The sequence below is a fragment of the Lytechinus variegatus genome, chromosome 2, assembly GCF_018143015.1.
Source record: "Lytechinus variegatus isolate NC3 chromosome 2, Lvar_3.0, whole genome shotgun sequence".
Classification (NCBI taxonomy): Eukaryota; Metazoa; Echinodermata; class Echinoidea; order Temnopleuroida; family Toxopneustidae; genus Lytechinus; species Lytechinus variegatus.
Window position 1 is genome coordinate 31,183,227 of NC_054741.1, and position 22,352 is coordinate 31,205,578.

Consider the following 22,352-nt stretch of genomic DNA (forward strand, 5'->3'; position numbering starts at 1 on the left):
TCTTTTTAAACCGATAATAAGGGGAATGGCCGATGTACGGTATACTGTACTGTAGCTGTGTGTACATATTGCGAAATCACGTGATTTAACAGTATTTGTGTGACTGTCGCATGGTGGATGATTGATGCTGCGAACGATCGAAAAGACGAAAGGCGAAACTTTATTCAGGTAAGCTGCCTGTGCGGCCTTGCCTTTGGTTTTAAGTATTCATAGTGATTTATGATTGTGCAATATTTCTTATTTCAAATTATCATATATAGCTAGACAAGATCTGTACTTTTAGTGTAGTTTTACTTTTAAAGACTCTACTGATAAAGAGATCTGACTTAAATTACGTTACCTGTTCATAGTCCCACTCGCTTAAGTTTGTGTTATCTCGCGTGTATGACGATTTTTTTTATTTATTCACAAAGTCGAGGTCAAAGACAAGTTGCATTTCCATGAATTTTGATTGAAGATGCAGTAAATTTCTGATGAGTGATGTGTTGTTGATTAATATGATTATGAAGTCACGGAAGCTGTCCCTAGTACTATGCCTGTGGCTGTGCATCTAAATTTACTTAGACGGTCACTTTGTTGTGCCCATTTTTACTTTACACGTAGCACCACATATTGTTTTTTTTTAATAATAATAGATCCCCCCCAAAAAAAGTAGTCATGTCCATGACAAAAAAAGGAACTCAATATTGCCTTGGCAACTTGATTAAAATGTGTGCAAGCAAGTTGGAGCAGTTATGTTCGTCTGCATCATATACTTAATGTTATTTTTTTACGATTGCCATTGTTTTATTTTATTCTATTTCTAGATTTAGAATCATTTGATTTATTTGATTCTCATCTATTGACAATGTGTTGTGTAGACAATCTTTTTTTAGAGAAAAAGGTTGGAAATGAATAAATTTGAAAAAGGTTTGAGTTATTGATTTTGTATGCCTAACCTGACGTGACCTGAGTGTGCCCACTCTAGGCGACAACGCAATACTTACCCGTGTTAAGAAACTGGGACTCCACTCACGCGCATTTGGGCCGCCCTAGCTTAGAACTAAGCTTTGTTTCACGAAAAATTGAATATTCTTATAATTCAATACATGTAATAGCTATGTGCGAATACGGGGCATCGCGAGCGCTGGTTTTGGTGGCACGGTTTTCGCGCGGGTTTTGCTGCGAGTGGCATCGCCTCTGTCTGGGAGGCTCATTGAAAATGTTGTTTAAAGCGCATGCGCACATAGTAGGTGCAATCTCGTGCCTTTTAACAGACAGCTGAAGATGTGCTCTTTCTGTACATATAAGTTTCAATGTGGAAACTCGCCTGTAAAGTGTGGATATCGGAGCTTGAAAGTTCATCAAATTTTTGGACACGTAAATGTTTGAAATTTTTTTTATGGTAAGTAAAACAAGAATCCGATTAGGTATACAATTTGACTGGAAATATATTTGAATTATCAAAAAATCCAAACTTACGTGATTCTGACGTTGCGCAGTCCAGATATAAGAGATGCCAGCTACCCTTGTCACAGCCGGTCTCTCGGCAGTCGAGCTGCCCGATGCGCCTGCGGTTGGCAGGGTGATGCTACCCTTGTCACAGCCGGTCTCTCGGCAGTCGAGCTGCCCGATGCGCCTGCGGTTGGCAGGGTGATGGGAGCGGTCGATAGTGAGTCGTTCATGCTGGATTGAACTAGATCGTCAATTGCTTACTTGATGATTATGTTGTGCCTTTTTTGGGAAATCTCTGTCATTATACCGTAGATAATTATTCTGATATTGATTTTAACACATACATTTGTCACAGAAAGATTTTATCATCCCAAGGTTATGTGACTCAAGTCAAAGAGTCTAGGTGGTTGATTATCGTTTCATTTGGAAATTGGATTTGCTTTTGACAGTGGAATATCAATGTTGACTTTTCTAAAATTAAATTCATGGGTGGAAATCCCAGGGGGACACGTCCCCCTACCCAAAATAATAGGGGGACATGTAACAATAATACATTTTTTTTCTTTCTTTTTTTCTTTTTTGGTCAAACTTTTTTGGGTTAAAATGAACAGTTTGGGGATAAACTTTTTTTTTAAACTTGTCAGAGTTGCCAGCATCCATAGGCGGCGAAAGCTGGGGGAAGTGTACCCCCCCTTAATTTGAGGTGGGGGACGATCCCCCCCACCTCAATTTTTTTTTTATAACCTTTTTTTTTTCTTTTCTTTTTTTTTGCTTGTCAAATTTAGTTTTCTGCGTCCCCCTATAATTTTTGGTTGATAACCTTTGGTGTATTTTTTTGATTATCAAAATAATTTGGTGGTCCCCCCTAAAATTGTTGGCTTTCGCCGCCGATGCCAGCGCCCCCCTACCTTTGGGGTCAATTTCCGCCCATGATTTAATATGCAAAAAATTTGTTGTTTAATTTTTCACTCTCAGAGGAAATATTTCACTTCCACATGGCTCTATTTTTTTTCTATATTATTCATTTTTTTTTTCTATTTTATTATAATTATTATTTTTTTTCAAGAAGGGTGCAGGAGGGGGGGGGGTTGTGTTCATAAGTTGAAATGGGGATGGGATTTGTATAAGTTTTTGTGTCACTTTTGTTCTCTTGTTTTGAGTGTTGGAGCTTTGATGCCTGTTTTTGTTGCTGTTCAGAGCTTTATTTATGTGCAGTGATTTCATGCTAGAATATGAACTTATTTTTCATTAAAAAAGGAGTGCTCGAACATGGCCTTTGTTGTAATCATACATATCTAAGAAATGCATATATTAAAGCTTAATTTTTATGTTTCCTTCTTGATACTTGAATTACATGCAATGCTACATCTTTACACCCTCAGACTCTGCTGCTCATCCTTCCTAAAAAAAATTGTAATCGAACGGTCTCCAAAATGAAAGCTACATTATCCATCTATAAACAAATTGTTGAAACAATAAAATACATAAAGAATTGGTGAAACAATCAAATACATCAGAAAAGCACACTTGTATTTTTATACCATACAAAGTACATGTACAAAAGGAATGATATTTTTCATTTGTAAAAAAAAACGACCCCATACATACATGTACACAATACTAAAGTTGAAAAAGAGCTAATTGTAATTTATATCAGAAAAACAAAGAAATACATTAGAAATTACAAAAACAATACTTTAAACAAATTCATTTAGGAAATTATCTACATGATGCTGTGTTGATGCCAACTAAATTATATACAAATTATCTCTCATTATTACCTTCATTTGGCAAAAAAAGAGGCGAGTAATTGTAATTTGCATAATTAATTAGAATTAATTAAAAGAAATTATTTTACACATAATAAGAAGAAAAATTACCAAGTGAAATGATTACACATCAATTGAGTTTTCTTTCACCTTTCCATTGATACCTAAATCACTTCAAAGGGCTCAAAAACAAAGAAGTTAGAGCCCGTTGAAGACTTGGGTTCAAAATGGTCACAAAATGGTCACAAAAATCGGTTATGCACTCCATTGACTTTACATTAAGACAATGACCACAAATTTGAATAAATATGCGCGACTTAAACTGGAATAACTTTATAATTTCTTGATGAAAATTTGAGTTCTTGGTATCATTTGAAAGGTCTTTTAAAGGGCTTTCAAATGATACCAAATTCATTGAGATTTGAGGACTTTCATTTTTTTTGTCACATACCTACATGTAACTAATTAGATTAGTACTGTTAAATCGGTACTCACCGGTTCTTTTCTTGAATTTTCTTGAAAATTCCCACGCTTCTGGCTTCAATTCTGCTATAAATTCTGTCGCCATAGACAGCTACACATGCAACTTTATTTATAAATGGAGCGCCCCTTACGAGAGTCGCTAATGCCGCGGAAAAATTGTTAGGCATTTTGGCCTGTGGTCAAGGCGTTCTTCTGTTCTATTTTTTTTATAGGTATGAGATCGAAATCACAGCGACTATTCACACTGTTCCATAATGATTCCGAAAGGAGGTGCAACACCCCCCACCCACATGGGCGCAAATCCCAGGGGGACACTTCCCCCTAACCCAAAATAGTAGGGGCACATTATTAAATGTCCCCCTACTATTTTTGTTCTTTTATATATGATGGAAAGAAATAGGCCTACATCATTTAAATCGAAGTAAAACATGTATTTTGGACGAGACGACCTTCTTTTGGGGGTGATAAATAGGGCTGGGACTAAAACCCGGGTACCCGGGTCCCGCCCGTAAGCGTCGGGTACCCGGGTAGAAAAATCAATACCCGATACCCGAAAATTGCTCACCAGTATAACGTACATTTGATTTGTATTGCGTAGTGTAAGACATTATTGTAAACTCATCACAAAAGTCATCGCAAGTCTCATTTTGAATCTCACCAATTACCCCTCGAAATATCCATAAATATACTAGTTTTTCAAGTGATGATGATGTGACTAAGATCGTTCAATAGTCGCCATGTTTCTTTTGCAGCGCAGTGACGTCATCCAGCCACTGCTACGCAAGCCAATTTATGAATGAAAATATAGTAAGCATGCGCATTGCAAGCCTTAGCCCCACGCAGTATTCTGTCAAAACAAGTCTGCAATACTCTGTCACCTCGTACCAAAATCGACCTAGAATTCCACTTTCCTTTATTTCATATGAATTATGAAAGGTATTCTCAGAAGATCTGTTTTCTCACCGATACCACGCAAGTAAGCAAATTTTATTACTTCTTGCTTTTCCGTCAAAATCTTACGAAGTAGAGTCGATGTTGCATCGTGTTTGTGAGTTTGTAGAATCTATCGCTACGTGAACAAAGTCAATTGATTTCCAGGTTTCGGAGCATACGAGGCGCAAGCCAATCACGTTCTTGATACCATTTTCAGTTCATCATAAACCGAAAATGGTAACACGATCGTGATTGGCTGGCGCATTTGACGCTCCGAAACCCGGAAATCAATTGACTTTGTTCACGTAGCGATAGATTCTACAAACTCACGAACACGATGTAATATCGACGCTATACTTCGTAAGATTTTGACGGAAAATCAAGAAGTAATAAAAATTTGCTTACCTGTGCGGTATCGGTGAGAAAACAGATCCTCTGAGAATTCATTAGAAAAGTGGAATTCTAGGTCGATTTTGGTACGAGGTGACAGAGTATTGCAGACTTGTTTCGATAGAATACTGCGTGGCGCACGGGAGGCTTGCAATGCGCATTTTCATTCATAAATTGGCTTGCATCGCATTGGCTTGATGACGTCACCTATGGGGTTTTTCCACCAGTCATATATATTTCGAGCGACATGATTTTCGGGTACCCGCCCAAAAATTACCACGGGTACCCGAAAAGAAAAAAACCCGAAAGTCCCAGGCCTAGTGATAAACCTTCCTTTTTGTTTTTTTTGTTAGTTTGTTTGTTTTTTTTTTTGCCTGTTTTCCAGCCCCTGGTCCCCTACCTTAGATTTCCACCCTTGCCTCCCACTACTCTTGATATTGTTTGCGAATCTGTTTTGTAAATTAAAGGGGAATTTCACCCTGATAAAAAGATAATGAAAATATGAGAAAAATCATTTCAAAATATCGATGAAGGTGTTATTTGACAAAAAATGGAGTTGATAGAATTTAGAATGCTTGATTTATTGTGACGTCTATAACGAGCAGTTGCTCTATCCTAAATATAAAATGCCCAAATTTCCCATTTTTAATGGTCCGTAACGACCCACTTTTTTCTTTTTGATAACAAGTATGAATTTATATACTAAATGTACCATAAAAATCATTATCATGTATTTCTTGACATTTCATTTACTTTTTTACCATAATAATAGCTGCTTGCAAAGGCCTACGCCGTCACAAAAAAAACCCGGGGGGGGGGGCCACTTACATTGACGAGTGGATACCATGCGCGACCAAAAAAACACGTAAAAAGGATGTCCTTTTCACGATAGGGCACGTTACCTACGTAACGTGATAAGGGTGTCAAAAACACAAAAATAACGAAAAAGGGGTATCTATTAATTCGCTAGGAAAACCGTCGTGTTTAGGGTCTAATTTGCGGGGATGATAAAACAAAATCAAAATGTTTTATACAGGATGTCCTTTTTGCTCCAACACTTCGTGTTTAGAGTCCGATTTGTGCGAGGTGTAGAAGGTGGGGTCGTACTAAACCAAATAAGGTAAAGCCGACGACTGAAGGACCCGTAACAATAAAACATTCCTGTACTTGTTTAGGGGTTCATTTCAGGGAATATTTGCCAAGAGTATCGTTTTGTTTCCAATACTTGTTAAGGGTAGGGTTTCACACGCCAATACTTGTTAAGGGGTGCATTTTCAGAATATGGAAATTACGTGTTTAGGGTGCTTTTCGAGACCCCAAGGTCGCGCATGGTATCCACTCGTGAATGGAAGTGGCCCCCCCCCGGGCAAAAAAAAAATCTTACCTTTGAAAAAAATTGGTGGGGGATGGATTTTCCTCGAACGCATACCAATTTTTTTTCTGCTATTTTCATAATAAACTTTAAATGAATTCAACTTTGCACTACTTAATTTTTTCAAAGACAAAATAACAAAATTACATCTCGTCATCATCATCATCACCACTATCATTAGCATCACCATCATCATCACCACAACCGTCACCACAACCATCATCATCACCAAGATAATTTTCATCATCATCATTGCCATCATCATCTTTTTTTTTTCTTTATTTTTTCCCCATCCCTTCTTCTTTTTTTTTCTTCCAATATTCCTCCTTTTTTTTTAGAGTGGCACACCGTCATGCTCCCTCACTGATTATCCGCCTCTATATGCTTGGTGTTGTATAAATTGGCGGATACCTCATAAAATGAAATACTGAAGAGAAAATAAGGAAAGGGAAAAAGTAAGAAGAAAAAGAAGATGAGGAGAAGAAAAAAAGAAAGCCAAACAAATGAAACAAAACAATGTCAAAATTTCGTAATAAAGTCTTCTACGTCAGTTTAATAATGATGTTTTCATTGAAATGAGAACAAAAAAAGAATTGAAACCATAGGCGGCGGAAGCGGGGACGTTCCCCCCTAAATTTGTTGTTGACCTTCTTTTTTTTTTTTTGCTTGTCAATTTATTTTCCTACGTCCCCCCCTAAAATGTTTGGGTTGAGAGCCTTTTTTTTTTTTGCTTGTCAAAATTTTTTAGGTTGTCCCCTCCTAAAATTTGGGGCTTCCGCCGCCAATGATTGAAACAATGAGGTAAAAAGGACTACATTATATAGTGTAAAGAAATAGAGGGAAGCTCCGAGACAATAAAAAGGTTGAAAAAGAAAAAAATGTGAAAACACAAAGCTCTCACAACATGAGCATAATAACAAATAATAACAAATAAGCGAGGACAAGTAGCTGAGGGACCCCCCCCCCCAACTCTCTCTCTCTAGTTATCTATCTATCTATCCGACTCGATTATATAAGAGAAGAATTTACTAATCAAAATATTATGAGCAAAAAGCACGAGCTGATATTTTTTATGAATATTCAAAACTGATAGAGAGACGCAATCGAATTATTCGATTGCGACAAAATTGATGATCTGAGAATTTATTGTTTTTAGGAATTCATTAAAAGCATAAAGTTGATCAGCATTAAAATATGGCAGGCGCAACGCATGAGCTAAAGCTTTATATGCATACACCGATAAAAAATTTTAAGTATTTTTGGTAATCATGAAAAAAATTGATATTTCATGAAAGAAAGCTCAAATCCCGAGGAGGAATATTCTTATGAATTGACTTTAAAAAAAACTGTGGTAAGCCCCATTTAATATTTGATTATAAGTCAAATAAAACAGTAAAAGCTGAAAAACGTTCGCGTGATATTTGGCAACCTCCCCCCCAAAAAAAATAAATAAATAAAAAATAAAAAAAGATTGTCACTAAAAAAATGAAGGTAATTTTGACCCACGTAAAATTTGGCGAGCCCCCCCCAAAAAAAGGAAAAAAGGTTTTAACAAGCAAAAAAAGGCTAAAAAGAGAAAGAAGAGACAAGAATATGAACGAAATATCCCCATTACAAATAATGCTGTGATCATCATAAGGGAGGGGTCGCATAACTAGTATGAACAACGTATTTAATTCCAAAATATTTACTACAAATCTCAATAGGGGGATCGGGCAGAAATGCTCACCCCCACCCCCCGATCCGCCACTGATTCCAATCAATAATGACATTTATCTGCAATACTGATACTTTGGAATCAAGATACTGAAGATTGATACGCTTTACATAAATTATGAACGTCTGACAAAAAGATAATCTACCGATCACCTGACCGATCAGCTGACCAGTTCGCGTATCACTTCGGAGTTGATCACTCGTCGCAGCTGTGTGGAACGCTCACCGAAAATCAACAAAAAGGGCCTGAAATGTAAGTTTAATAGTAATTCATTTTAATTTCAACTCATTTTTTGAAGTATTTAAAGGCTTCCCACCAAATGAAAGTCATATCGCATAACTCCAATTTGTATTAAGGCGTACATTTACCAAAGTCTTGGGTTTGAAATCAGAACTGAATTGTCTAACCCATAATTTTGGGTAATGTCGCCTATGAGGTCCATACATGTTAATGTTTGGACCTCATTGGTACTAGGAGTGACTGTGCCATCATGTGAGATATGCACCTGCACTGCGCACTCCCCTCACAGATAAAAAAAAAATGAAGCTCTTTTACTAGGGACTGATTTTCCGCAATCGCGGAAAGCAGACGCAATTCACGGAAAGTGGCATTTCAAATGTAAATCACCGAAAACATTTTTCCTCAGAATACACAGAACCGCAACAGAAATCACTCCAAAATCTCAACAAAATACGAATATTAAATGGCCACAAAACACGATCTCACTTCACTACCATCATGACGATCCACACATCGTGACTGCTCTTGACTCCATCACACTCGATCGTGACCCTCGCCCCGGCCCTTCACTGGTGGCAAGGTTGGCCGTGTCGAAAACATTCACATGCACACATCGTTTTATTTTTAACAACATGGTCGTGTGTTGCTGCCTTCTACATTAACGTAATTTGAAGATGTAACATCACAATCTTCTGGCTTTGAAATCCAAAATGGCGGATAGGCATATAGGGAAACAAAATTTTATTTTTTTTTGTCATGCTGAAACAGAATTTAAGATTTTCTGAAACAGAAAAGGCAATTTTGCGGATCACCATAGGACTTTTTTTGGTTAAACATAACATAAAATGTAGGAAACTTCAATCACCTGTCATATGGCTAAACAAGGGCAGTATTACAATCTGTAAACATGATTTAGTTTCATATCAAGTCCATGGGAAGATTGCAAGTCTTGAAAGAAAAGAGGTGAGCTACAGGTATTTGATGACAGATAATCTACTATTTTAGCATACTCAAGTCAAAGGGTGAAACTGCCACCCAATAACCTTCGTCCTCATAACCCTTGACATTCTCAATTTGGACCTTGTGGCTTTTACTCTTTTTTTTTTACCTTACTTGCTCTTTACATATAGCCCAGATTCAATATGGAGGACAAGATTTCAACAGGACAGAGTGTGTTGGTTGTATGGAGTCAAGGTCAATCTCCAGAGCAAATTAAGGAGGTGGTGGAGAGACTGAGCAGTAAGGTCGGACAGAGTGGGCGTGTCCAGGTAGAGAATGACGAGAGACTTTCTATGTGTAAGTACATCAAGTAATCTCCCTCAATAGAATTTTTGCCCTTGTTCATTTCTGAACATTGTTTCCCTTAAAACTGGTTCAGGAACTGGTTTAGGAAACCAATATAGAAGATTGCTTTGCATCGCATTCCTGTCTGATTACCAGAAAGTAGTTTTCAGAATAACGTTGTGGAAAGCATTCTTGTTGCTATAGGAACATTCTCAGTGGGGTCGCTTGTTTTTAGAATTTGAAACTGCAGCATAGGCATTCTTTTTTTTCTATTTATCCGCAGCGTAGGCATTTTAACACACAGTGTGTGGAGTAGCATGCCAAACATGTCCGAAGATCGCATCCTGACAAACAGTTATTTCCTCACCTATGTTTATACTAGTTTAACAAGGCAAACCAGTCTTGAAAACCACACTGCAAGTTGGTTTTTCGAACTGGTTTTTAAATTGCTTCCAAGACTGCTTCAAGAGTTCCCATTACACATTAAAATAAGTTTAGTACTTAAATGAAAGCAGGGTCTTTGACATTTTGTGTAACATGGCTTGGGCATTTTAAATGAAAAGTTAAATAAATAATGAGACTAAATGTCATCCCATGATAGTATAGAATAACTGCAGACTGTAAATTTGTGTTGATTCTTTATAGGGAGAGGGATTGGATGTAATGCCTCATCAAGGGCTCATTATTAGTCAATGAACTAAATTCTTTCAGTATAAATGAGAGTACAAGGGTGTAGATATAAATGAATGTATGTAGATGGTATATAGAAATTTGTTGTAAGATGCTTGGGTGTAAATTATAACAAAGTGCAAAAGTAATTCATGTTCCTGAGGCGGGGATCACAACTTTGCTCTCTCCTGTTTTGAACCTCAATCAAGGTACTTTGTGAATTTAATTCTAGAAATTGTTGTCTCTGCTCATTTTGATATCTTGGTGCCACTTCATGATAACAGAGATATAAATGACTGTCTCTTTTGATTTCTGCTAGCCTCACATCCAGCCTCATCATTTGATGTAGCACTGTTAGGAGCAATCAAGCCATCAACACAGACCTACTCATTTGAAACTCTTGCAGAGATAGCCAGAATCCTCAAGCCGAAGGGACAGTTGTTGTTACGGGAACCTGTATCAGAATCAGGTATACAAGATCACCTTTCCCTTTATTCTTTTTTTTTGGGGGGAGGGGGCTATATCTGATGGATTTTACAAAATCATCAGTCACTCTCAAGTAGATCCAAAGCAGAAGATCAAAACATTCCTTTTGGGATATATATTGAGTAAATTAAATATGTGATATTGACAGTACATCTAAATAATCACTGTTATGTAATATTTGCCTACTCGGCTTCATATGATGCAGTATTTGGTACCCTGGGGTACCAAATAATAATCCGCCATTTTGTTGAATTATTTATTTTATTTTTTGCGCTGTACCCTGGGTTACCAAAAATGTGTACAAGTATATTTTAATGTTTTGTACAGATTTTTTCTTTTTAGTGATCTTGTGTAACAATGCATGCAAATGATAACTTTATTCTGTTTGTTTACAATTATTGGCATAAGATTGTATCAAGGAAAGGAAATAGGCGTTGTGATCATTGTCCCCATCATTGTCATGATTGTCGCACCGATCGTACGACCGTGATCACCATGACAACAATGTAACTGTACACTATTACAACACGAGATGGCGCTGCACAACGCCGTACCCCGGGGTACTACGGTACCCCGGTGTACGGCGTGGTGCATCAAATGCCAACTGCACTTGAGATTTTATCACTTTATTTTGGGGTTGATGTCATGTTTAGCTTGCAATGTAAATTCATGGATATTTTACACAGTCAGAAATGCTTTCTCATTATCTTTATTGATTTCCATAAATGCAAGGAGTGTTTATTTATGTTTGTGTGTATATATTTGTACTTGGATTCTGAGGTCTTGTACAACATATAGAATATTCAAATTTGTGCAGTGGTACAAAATATTCAGTGAAAGAGAGACAATCTTATTTTAGTGAGGAAAAGCCAAATTTAATAGATCCATTTATGCCCTCACTTTCCTGCAAAATTTTGTACCTATTGTGACTACATGCTATCTGTTTGATTGATGGACAAATTAATTGTCACTTCTTGGGTGATTTATGGATGTAGCATGTAGCTATGATTCCTCAGTGAAGAGCTCTGTGGAAAGATAGCGGAATAGAAACCACAGTTTTTGACATCTTTAATGGGTTAGGAAGAAAAAAAATATTCTGTTGTTCATTGCATATTATTAGCTCATGAGCAAACAACCTTTTTTTTAAATATTTTTTGTTTCTGTGAATGTTCTTGTTTCTATATACAAAAGTGCTACAAAAATCTAAATTTTGTCAACAAGACATGATTACTGCAAAGTGTTAATGAATACAGTTTTGTTTCATTTTGTGTTTTGTAGAGAATGGAGTTGGAATAAGGACACCAGCCAAGCTAGGATCAGCATTAAAGCTGAGTGGATTCATAGATATTAATCAGGTATTTCATACATGTATGTCCAAAATGTTGTTTGAAAGCACTGCTACAGTGTTACTTTTTTTAACAGGTATCTAGTCTACATTTTGGGAGATGACCTACATGTAACCTTGTTAAGATCTAAGAGTGTATATGTTGGTTTGGTTAAGATCTATTATCCATTTACATTCATATTTATATTTATTGTCCAAACTGTCCCTGATAACTGTTAAAGTCAAATTGTGCTTTTCCCTCTTCTTGATATTATTTGTTACATATGTTTAAAATTTACATGTCCCATTGACATCTATTTTCTCTTGGAGCCAGAGAAATTATGATCTGTTTGTCCATCCATTAAATCCTTCGAATTTGTTCAATCGCTTTTTTTTACATTGCTCATGTAATCGTAAGACAATGTTCTGATTGAACTTAAAGTCAGAGTGATGAGCATGATGTTGATTGTTCTTGCAGTAACTTATACTAATTTATGGTTCAACTCAATTTTGGCTTATGCGTACATATTAAAGAGAAATTTGTGATTAGTTTTAGCTATCATACATGAGAACAAGTCACATGTCATAGTGATCGTTCTCTGCATCATAGGTTTTAGCATTTTGGTTTGATTTTCAGCTTATTTTCAGCACTTACATGAATTTCTTCTGTACAATACTATAGGGTTTTTTGTTCCATACTTGTTCATACATCAATCTTTTTTTTATTCATATATTTATTTCAATGAACAGAATGTAGTGGAAGATTCAGATCCTTCTTCAATAGCTCAGAGTAGAAATATGACTGAAATCAATGGGTTAAAGATGGTTGAAGTGAGCTGCAATAAACCAGACTTTGAGGTGGGATCAACCGCTTCTCTACCTCTCTCATTTGCACCGAAAGCTAAATCAGGTAAATACGATAAAGATGGTACTAGATAGAAGTTTGTCTTTATGCTATTTTCACACCATTGTAAGAGCTTTTGATGTTCAGGGTTCTGGCTTACCAAGATTTGTGACTGATCCAATCAACCACAACTATGGAATGCCAGCAATGTCAACATCTAAAATGCATACCGTACTCAAAATATTTTCTTGACATGTTATAAAGAATATTCATTCATCAGTTGTTTTCTTGAAAATTCAGTTTGCTTCGCTTAGTTCACAAAGGTCATTGCAAATTTCCTGTAGAATGAAATATGACATTGATGGATTTCCATATAGTTGAGATTGATTGAATCAATCGTAACTCTTTGTAAGACGAGGGCCCTGTAGTCAGTTTGCTGGTGTTAAATATTGTAGCATATATACTTTTATTATTAGTATGACTCTTTTTTTTGGGGGGGGGCGGGTAGGAATTCCATGGAGCCTTTTCGAAGCCTTAATATGATACCTTGGCCAGTCATTTGGGAAAAAAAATACTATATCAAATTGATGCTATCGCTAACTCTTATAGAATAAAAAAAAAATGAAAAATGTATTAAAAAATAATAAGTTGATGAGGTACATTATGAGAAGTTATTGTTATATCAATTTCCTGCTAATCTCCCATACAGTATGGTCTAACAATTTTTTCCGAAGCTACACAGATTTATGTAGCAGTAGTCTGTATATTTGATCAATTTAATGTGGGTTTTTTCTTTCTTTTAGAGCCAGCAAAGACGAGTGGGGATGTAGCAAAAGTTTGGACTCTCTCAGCATTTGATATGGCAGATGATGATGTGGTACATTGATAATCATTTCCTTTAAGCTTGACTTATAATACTACTAAACTACAACATGTGACCAATATCCCTTGAAACAAAGTGATTTGAATTTAAATTTGTTTTACTGCTTCATTAAATGCAACATATTACTGTGTTTATTGTCTGTTATAACTATTCTTGTCACCTGTATGTTTACAGGTTTTTAACTGTATGAAATTGTATCTCTTTTATAAAGGTGTGTTACCATAAAAAGTCACTTTTATTCTACTCCAAATTTACGTAGAGTGTATGATCATGTTGAAAAAAAAGGGTATTTTGTGGAAAGGGGTATACCCAATTGTTCTTGTTATATCAGGATCTCGATTCACAAAGAGTTGTAATTGATCTGATCAGTCGTAACTATGAAAATCCATCAATGTCATAATTTTTCATAAGGGACTAGCTGTTAATTTGTCAAAGCAAAATGATTAGTGCATAGATGCATAGATATTTAGAAAACATTTTGAATAGATGTATGCCTTTGAGATGTCAGCGTTGCTTGAATTTACATATTTTTTGATGATCGGATCAGTTAAAATTGATTGCAAGGCGGGGTTTAGCATGCTCTCAGCAGGGGGAATATTGCACGGCTCGAGGCAATTTCGCCCATGAAATGCTCAAAAGGGAGAACCCTAAACAAAAATAGCCCAATGAATCCTCATTTGTTTCATTGTTATGGCATATTCTATGTTGGAGAGGTAGGCAGTAGGTTGTGATAAGAATAATTCATTTTTTGCCTGGCTCTTAATACTTACTGCCCAGCAGTAAAAGCTCTCCACTCCGTCTGTCTTGGGCCAGTCTCTGAAATGACCCCTGGGTTTGTCCGAAGTTAGACATTTCACCCTCCACTGTCCGTCGCCAGGTGTTCTTGGGCCCACAGTATCATTATTTCATGAATGTGTTCTCATTTCTTTCATTGTTGCAAACATTTGATGAATAGGACATCATTGATTCAGATGCACTTTTGGAGGAAGAGGACCTGATGAAGCCAGACCCAGAATCTTTAAAAGGTAATATTTCCATTTCAAATTCAAAGTCATTTTTGTGCAAAATATTCAATCCAATTTACATTCCAGTTATATTTGCACAAGAAAATCAATTTGTATTCAGCATAAGCTGAATTAGTTAAAATTTGATTGTGACAAAGTTCAAATTTGAAGCAAATAGGAATTGGTAGTTCCATCAATATATTTTCATATGGAGTTTAACCCACTGTTGTAAAATTGACTCTAATAAAAAATTTGTTTGATAGATAGAGAATTTCCTTGTTATTGTTTATTAAGTTGAACACCCACAAAGCCTTTGTGCTTCATGTAATATGTAGGAATCACAAAAAATCTACAATAACTATACATGCTCTTTTCTTCCAAATCTACCAAATCTTTTGATAATATATTCATGGCACCATAATATTACACAGAATTTTTACATGCACGTCAAAACCAGAAATGGTTCAAAAACCTCATTCTGTTTACAATGTCAACGTAGATTGTACTTGCAATGGTAATTTGCCTTACATTGTGATATGTGTCTCTCTGTGTTTATTTTTGTACAGCCACATGTGGACCAAACTCGGGCAAAAGGAAAGCCTGCAAAAACTGGTATGTATCATTCATTTAAGCCACTCTTTTTTCATAGAGATTTTTACTGTACTATTTTCATGAAGATTGTAGATATTGTACATGGATTTTGCTGATTCAACTTATGTCATTCAGAATAGAAATACAGTTAGTATACCTGTAAACAATATAAAAGTTGATTTAAATTGATATGCTTATTCAAAGTTGCTATAAAGCACCTCTAAAATGTCCCTAGGCCCTATAACATAACAAAAAAATAATTCTTTATTTTTACTTCACAATTTTCCATGCAATGGGGACTTCCATTGAACTCTTGGTTTTGATTGGCTATTGAGTATCGTTACTATAGTAACTCTTATGCAATAGATCCCTGCAGTTACAGTATCATGTCGGTCACCTCAACAACAAGCAGTCATGTGTATAGTTCCCCAATGGTTGATCAGTAGCTTGGCTTAACAGTATTGATCAGCTGTTGCAAGGCATGTCTGACGTAGCATCCCCTGTATCATTGTATGCTCTCTTTTGGTATATACCACAGTGTGATCTAGGCCCTATTGCATGAAACTTACCTTTATTGTAACTGTGGCGTCCAATGGGGACTTGCGTAAAATTCTTGATTTCAATTGGCTTTTTAGTTTTGAGCATTGCTTCCAAAGTAGTAACCATACTAGTAACTACTGTGCAACATGTCCCAGTAATTCACCTTTCACTGTCTTGATTCATTCAACATTTTTAAAATCATCTTGTAGCTGATTGCAATGTAGGATATGAAAGCAGTGTATTGTTTTATACAACTCCCAAGAATTTTCTGTAATCTGATTGGTCTAAATCGGATCACATGATATTCAACGAATTGCACTATCCTGCACTCTGACGTCAGAGTGCAGGATAGTGCAAGGTCTAGAATTATCTAGATTTATCTAGAATTTAGATCAAATATAGCATTTGGGCAATTCAGTAACATGGTGGAGGAGGGGGTTGTATAAAACAAACAATGCATGTATTCTTGTGCATAGAGGACCTAAGTAATTAACTCTGTGCTCGACTCGCCAAAAGAATTGGCTCTTCTCGCTCATCGTTCATTATTTGCCCCTGCATGCACGCGCTTACCTGCATTTTATTTGTATAATGTTTGGTTTACAGTACTTGTGGTTTTGCTGAAGAGTTGGAGCAAGGAAAACCTGCCAAGGCAAAGTCTGTGACATCATCATGTGGCAGTGTAAGTATTCATTGCTATCTATTATAGAAAATTATCTGTAGTGTAGTTGCTTGATATATTTAATATCAATGTTAAATAAAATGTCCTTAAACATTCATATAGGCTTGTAACTGAAAATTTTGCTTAAAGGCCTTTTTAGGAACAGTGATTTTCCATTTGACCGCTAAATAAAACGGAAATTCTGTTTGGTTCTAATACTTTTCATGTAAAAATTCATGGAATTCACCTTTGCAATACAGAATTCAGGGGCGGTATTCTGAACATTGTCTTTTCTCCATATTTTATCTTATCTCAGAGATATGACAAAATCGGTATTCTGGTGGATGTCATAACTTTTGTCACAAAAATTGTCATAAGCAAAAATACGCGGTTTTAAATGCGCATAATCCTTTTATACAAGCAAAAGATATGACAAAAGTTATGACAGGGGGGTAGCAGTCATAAATTTTGTCATATCTTTTAGTACCAAATATCCCGATACCCTGCTGACTGAATGTCAAGCAAACAATTATATTATTTAGATTAGATTGTGGTATTAGTTTCACTCATCTTCCATGACAATTTTCAAAATTATTTTTTCATGCTACAATTAGTTAGGCCCTACATTTTTATTCCTCCTTTTTTTCTCTGTTTTCCTGACTTTAATACTTCTCTAAAATTCTTCACAGCTCCCTGTCTCTCTTTTTAATTAAGCGCATCAATATTCGCGTAGTTGCGCGATGCCAGTTACTGTTTGGGGGATACGCCCTACCTGCCACGGGGCTTTCCTATTGGCTAGAAAGGCTCCAACTGGGAACTAACGATGATTTTGATTGGCTCGCTTCCGAAAAGATGGGTGGGAACTTTGAGAGATATGGCAGGGAAAAGACAATGTTCAGAATACCGATTTGTGACAATCATAGCGGTGTCATATCTCGGAGAGAAATGACAAAATATATGAAAAAAGTTATGACAGAGTTACAGAATACCACCCCAGGTTTTTGCTGTGAAAATTTTCTTTGACAAAACGGAATTTCCATTTGTAGATCAAGTTGTAACTGAATTAAAGATTTTCAGAAACGGAAAAGACCATTTTTTAAACGGAAAATCACTGTCTCTACTTTTGTTTGTTACTGACTGAAGGATAATTATAGTTTGCCTACAGTTTTGGAAGACTGAACTAATTGTTGTGAGCTGTCAATATCTCTCTATGATATTTAATAGCAAATGATCCACTGCAAAAGTCAGCTGAGTCAGTAAGGCTGACTATTTGTATGCAGCCCCACACATTTTTTTTTTTTTGTGTGTGTGTGTGTGTGAAGTGCATGTATTTAGTCAATTATCATTTTGGGGATTAAAATGCCTAACAGTGAACACCAGTTCTGCTTAATGAACACCCCGTCTCAGTCACTTTGAGAAAATATCTTCTTTAAAAAAAAAATCATGATTGAATTAGAATGTATTTCTTGGAAATTCTTCCAGAAAAGGATAATTTCATCTCTTTAGACATTTGTTTGGGAACATCCTATTGGATAGTTCATTATTGATAGTTCATGTTTCGGGTCATGGAAATAAGTGATAGCAGCTTGGTTAGTGTGATCCTGTCCTGTGCTGTGTCATTTAAAAAACTTAATGGCTACAGTAATTGTGCTATATAATAAAACTCCCCATCATATGATATGATTCCAACTAACCACAGAAGTATGATGTTAAATATGTTTTCTCATGATATTTCTGTAATGTGTAGAACCTCGAGTGCAATATTTAATCTTACTCTTATACCCCTTTCACAAACCCATCCTCCAATTATCCACCTAAGAGTAATGCTGATAATTCAATAAAAATTGCATTCCCAAACTCCGAAAATAATCCGCACTATTTTTTACGAGTGCCCGACCTGAAAAAGGTGGATAATTGTCATGGCAACTGCACACACTCCCTCCGATGGGGTTGTGTTGGAAAAGGGTGACCTTGTGACCGCACTATGGCAATTATCCGCATTACTTTGGAAATGCGTTCATAAAGTCAAAATCTGGTCCCGATTCCGCGGATAATTGCAGCATCGAAATAATACGGATAACTCTGGTCACGCTTCGATTTTACGACCAAATTATGCAGGTATTATCCGCATAATTGGGCTTATGAAAGGGGTATTGTGTGCTTATTATATATTGTTAATTCGTAGATATATAATTTCATGTATTTTTCCTTTTTTTTCTGTTAACTTTGTATGTGTCAGTCTTCGGACTGTGTTTACAATGTTTTATAATAAGCTGAATTGAATATTTCTAATATTTCTCTTTATTTAGTGTTATTTGGGAGATGCCTTCAGGTGTTCAACATGTCCTTACCTTGGTATGCCTGCCTTCAAACCAGGAGAGAAAATCTCATTATCAAGTAGACAGCTCAATGCCGATGCCTGATCTCTACAAAATTCTATTGGTATCCATATCATTTGAAGTTTTATACATCAATATTGATATGAGATATTCTCGTCATAGGGCTGGGAATTCTGTGATGTGGCGGCCTGTCTTTGGTAAATCTCCCCAAAAGTGCTTGTCAGCCACCGTCTCTTACAAGAGTTGCGATTGATCTGATCAACCTCAGCTATGGAGAAAACCAGCAACGTCAACATCTAAAAATGCATGATTGTTCCAAAAAAATTCTAGATATGATGTATATTCGTGAATTCATCGATTTCTTGACAATTTTGGTATGTTCGCCTTTGTTTTAATGCAAAGGACATTTTGCAAATTTCCTGCAGAAAAAATATGACACTGATGGATTTCCATAGTCATGATTGATTGGATCGATCGTAACTCTTTGAAAGACGGGACCCAGATGTCACTATTCCATGTTATTACTATATTTTATCAATGCTTGTGCCCCCAGAACAGTTGTGATATGTAGGATATACATAATGGGATGTTGCAAGAACCTTGCAATCAATGCAAGTCTATTTTCGTTCCCGAAATCAATCATAAGTGTTGCAATTAATTGCAAGACTTATGATTGACTGCTAGTGTGCTTGCTTGTTGAAACAAGGAGTGTAATCTGATTTGCTCTAGTTAAAAGTGATCAATCAGTTGTAAAATTGCAACAGAATATTTGCAATTGATTGCAAATGTTTTCTTGCAACACCCACTAAGAATGTCTATTATTGGATAAATTCACAGGTTTTACATCAGATTTTATTTCGATCAGGTTCCCAAGCAAAATAGAATATCTGCATATTTTGTCTTGTTTATATTAAACACCTCGAGTGTGAAATGGGCTGAAAATTTCAGGCCACAATCTGTACTATTAGCTTTCTAACATCCAGTGACTAGATATGTAAAGTATGTGCTCAAACCGCTATTTTGAATAAGAATTTCTAATAAAATTATCAAGAGAGGGCACTTGATTTGAATTTAAATCCCAATAGACAACAAAGTACCATAGTTACATTCTGATGGGTAAATAATGCAATCAATGACTACCATGCCTATGTAATATTGTAATGTTTGAGGATAGTGAACATTACTGACCCTTTACCAAAACTGAAGTCAGGGTTAAAATTTTAATGATCATTTTGTGCCAGATTCCAACAGTTACATAATAACATTTGAAAATATTGATATACAGACAGTGCTCGCCTTGGAATCTGTGATGTATAATACTAGACAATCTCATTGTGTACCGACAGATGCCTGTGAAGAAATGCTATCAAACATGATTACTTTTATAATGGCCATTCTTTAGACCATGCATACCAACATATGCATTTTTCTAGTGCACCGATAAAACCAGCTATATAGATAATTCTTAATAGTATACCTCATTGTGTCCAAAGTACTTGTGATATTTTCCAACCATGGCATGTCCACATAATGAAGAGTAAAGTATATATTTTTAAGATTTGAGCAGGTGAGATTTATTTGTATGTCATTTTGCACTACTTTGAGATTATATTGAATTTAAGTGAAAGATGAGGATACATAAGTTTCCAGCTTCAACATATATTTTAGTTATTCATCAATTAGAAGCCAATCATGTTTGAAAACACTTTTTGTTTGTTTCAAACATTCTTTCTTGCAAAATGTCAATTTTGATGCATGGGTTCTTGAATTTCTTTCTTTTTTAAAGACATTTGTTTGTATGTACTTATAAATTTATATATGAAGAAAAAATGATATGGCATTACATAACACTCTTCAATTCCCTGAAATTTGGAAAAAAAAATAAGTGTGTCAAGATATTGGTCTATTTATACTGTATGTAGTTTTGATCCAAATTATGACAAGTTCTTTAAAGTTGTTTTGTATACCAATATGTCAAACATGAGTTTTAAAATCCTGTTCATGTGTATGTAATTATTGATTGTTATTGTCTGTTTTCAATTGAAATTGGAAGAGATATATCTGCAAGGTTATTAAATATTAATCAATGAGTTGGACGATTGGTCTTTATTGTTTTATTTCACACTCATGTAGTTCATCCATCGAATTGACCTAAGTTACGTATTATTGTGAACTGTATCAAAGGATGAATTCATGAAGGTGGTTTTCATACAGGGCATGTATTTGAAAAAGTGAGCAATCATGAATGCATGGGGTGCTAACTTCACATTTTTAAATTACCAAGGTTGCAGCAGTAATGATTATTTTAACTTATGCGCAAACTGTTTATATTGATTACTTTATATAAACATTGGGCTGGTTAATTCTGTAACCTTTACAATTGTAAAGTTAACATCCTGTGACAAAAGAATGCTTTCCTGGGACCTCTTTTCATAAAATAAATAACAAATAAAAGCATATAAATGATTGTTTGTATTAACAATCAGGAATGAGTGAGTCCTCTTCAAGGGCTGGACCAATCAGGGCTCTTCCCACAAAGCTAAATTTCCTCATTTTTTTCATCATTATAGGCCTTGTTATTAACCTCAACTTAGTCATTTTGATTCTGGTTCTTTTATTCCCCCTTGGCTTGTTCAACCAGTTTTCATACCACCCCTTTCCTTCTCTACCTCAAGCTCTCCCTATCTATCACTACTCTTCATATTCATTTCTACCCACTTCTATCTCATTTCTCGCACTATCTCCTTACTCTCCGCTGAAAGTCATCTAAAATAAATACAAATAATTTTTTTTAACAAGATTTTTTTTTTTCATTTTATTATATATTTTGAAAAAAAGCACTTTTGAAATTAGAAATTACGAGTCACTCGGTGATTATACAAACAAAAATTATAAATGACTGTTATAAAGTAACACATTTTACAACTAGTCAATTTGTAAATTGTTTCAGACACAGATCTTGGGGTGAGCACGCAACCCCCACCCCCTCAAAATAATTGTTTTTCATGTCAGTATTCATTCAAATTGCTGAAAAAACATTTCCTGCTATGTAGTTATACATAATTAGAATTATTCTCTATCAAATCCAATATCAATTCTATAAATTCCAATATGAAAATAGCATTGTATAAAAATAAGTAGATATATATACAATTCTTCCAATATTTATTTTTCTCTAAGTATTTAGAAGTGCAGAGCCTCTTACGAAGTGAAATCACAAGAATAAACAGTACCACAAATAATATGAATATAACATCTAATATTTCAAATTACATAGAAATATATAGAATCATATATTTAAAATTGAATAATATACAAGTAATGCATGTTAGCTTGTTTATATTGTGACCAAAATAATCAACTCTGCTTGACTATGTGGATTACTACAAATC

At 35.5% G+C, this 22,352-nt stretch overlaps 1 protein-coding gene across 1 annotated transcript; it reads left to right on the forward strand.

Moving 5' to 3' along the window:
- Positions 1 to 19: 19 nt before the first annotated feature.
- On the forward strand, positions 20 to 21,074 carry LOC121407843 (anamorsin homolog). Its single transcript, XM_041599073.1, has 10 exons — positions 20 to 168; positions 9,469 to 9,634; positions 10,611 to 10,760; positions 12,056 to 12,132; positions 12,852 to 13,011; positions 13,749 to 13,822; positions 14,784 to 14,853; positions 15,399 to 15,444; positions 16,567 to 16,642; positions 18,931 to 21,074. The coding sequence occupies exons 1-10, from the start codon at positions 118 to 120 to the stop codon at positions 19,042 to 19,044; spliced, it is 984 nt and encodes a 327-aa protein (XP_041455007.1). The 5' UTR covers positions 20 to 117; the 3' UTR covers positions 19,045 to 21,074.
- The last annotated feature ends 1,278 nt before the right edge of the window (positions 21,075 to 22,352 follow it).

Excerpts from the sequence above, each read along its gene's own strand:
- LOC121407843 (XM_041599073.1), top strand. The coding sequence starts at position 118 with ATGATTGATGCTGCGAACGATCGAAAAGACGAAAGGCGAAACTTTATT. Across the intron at positions 9,635-10,610 it reads TGACGAGAGACTTTCTATGT|CCTCACATCCAGCCTCATCA; the intron begins GTAAGTACATCA and ends GATTTCTGCTAG. Across the intron at positions 13,823-14,783 it reads ATATGGCAGATGATGATGTG|GACATCATTGATTCAGATGC; the intron begins GTACATTGATAA and ends TTTGATGAATAG.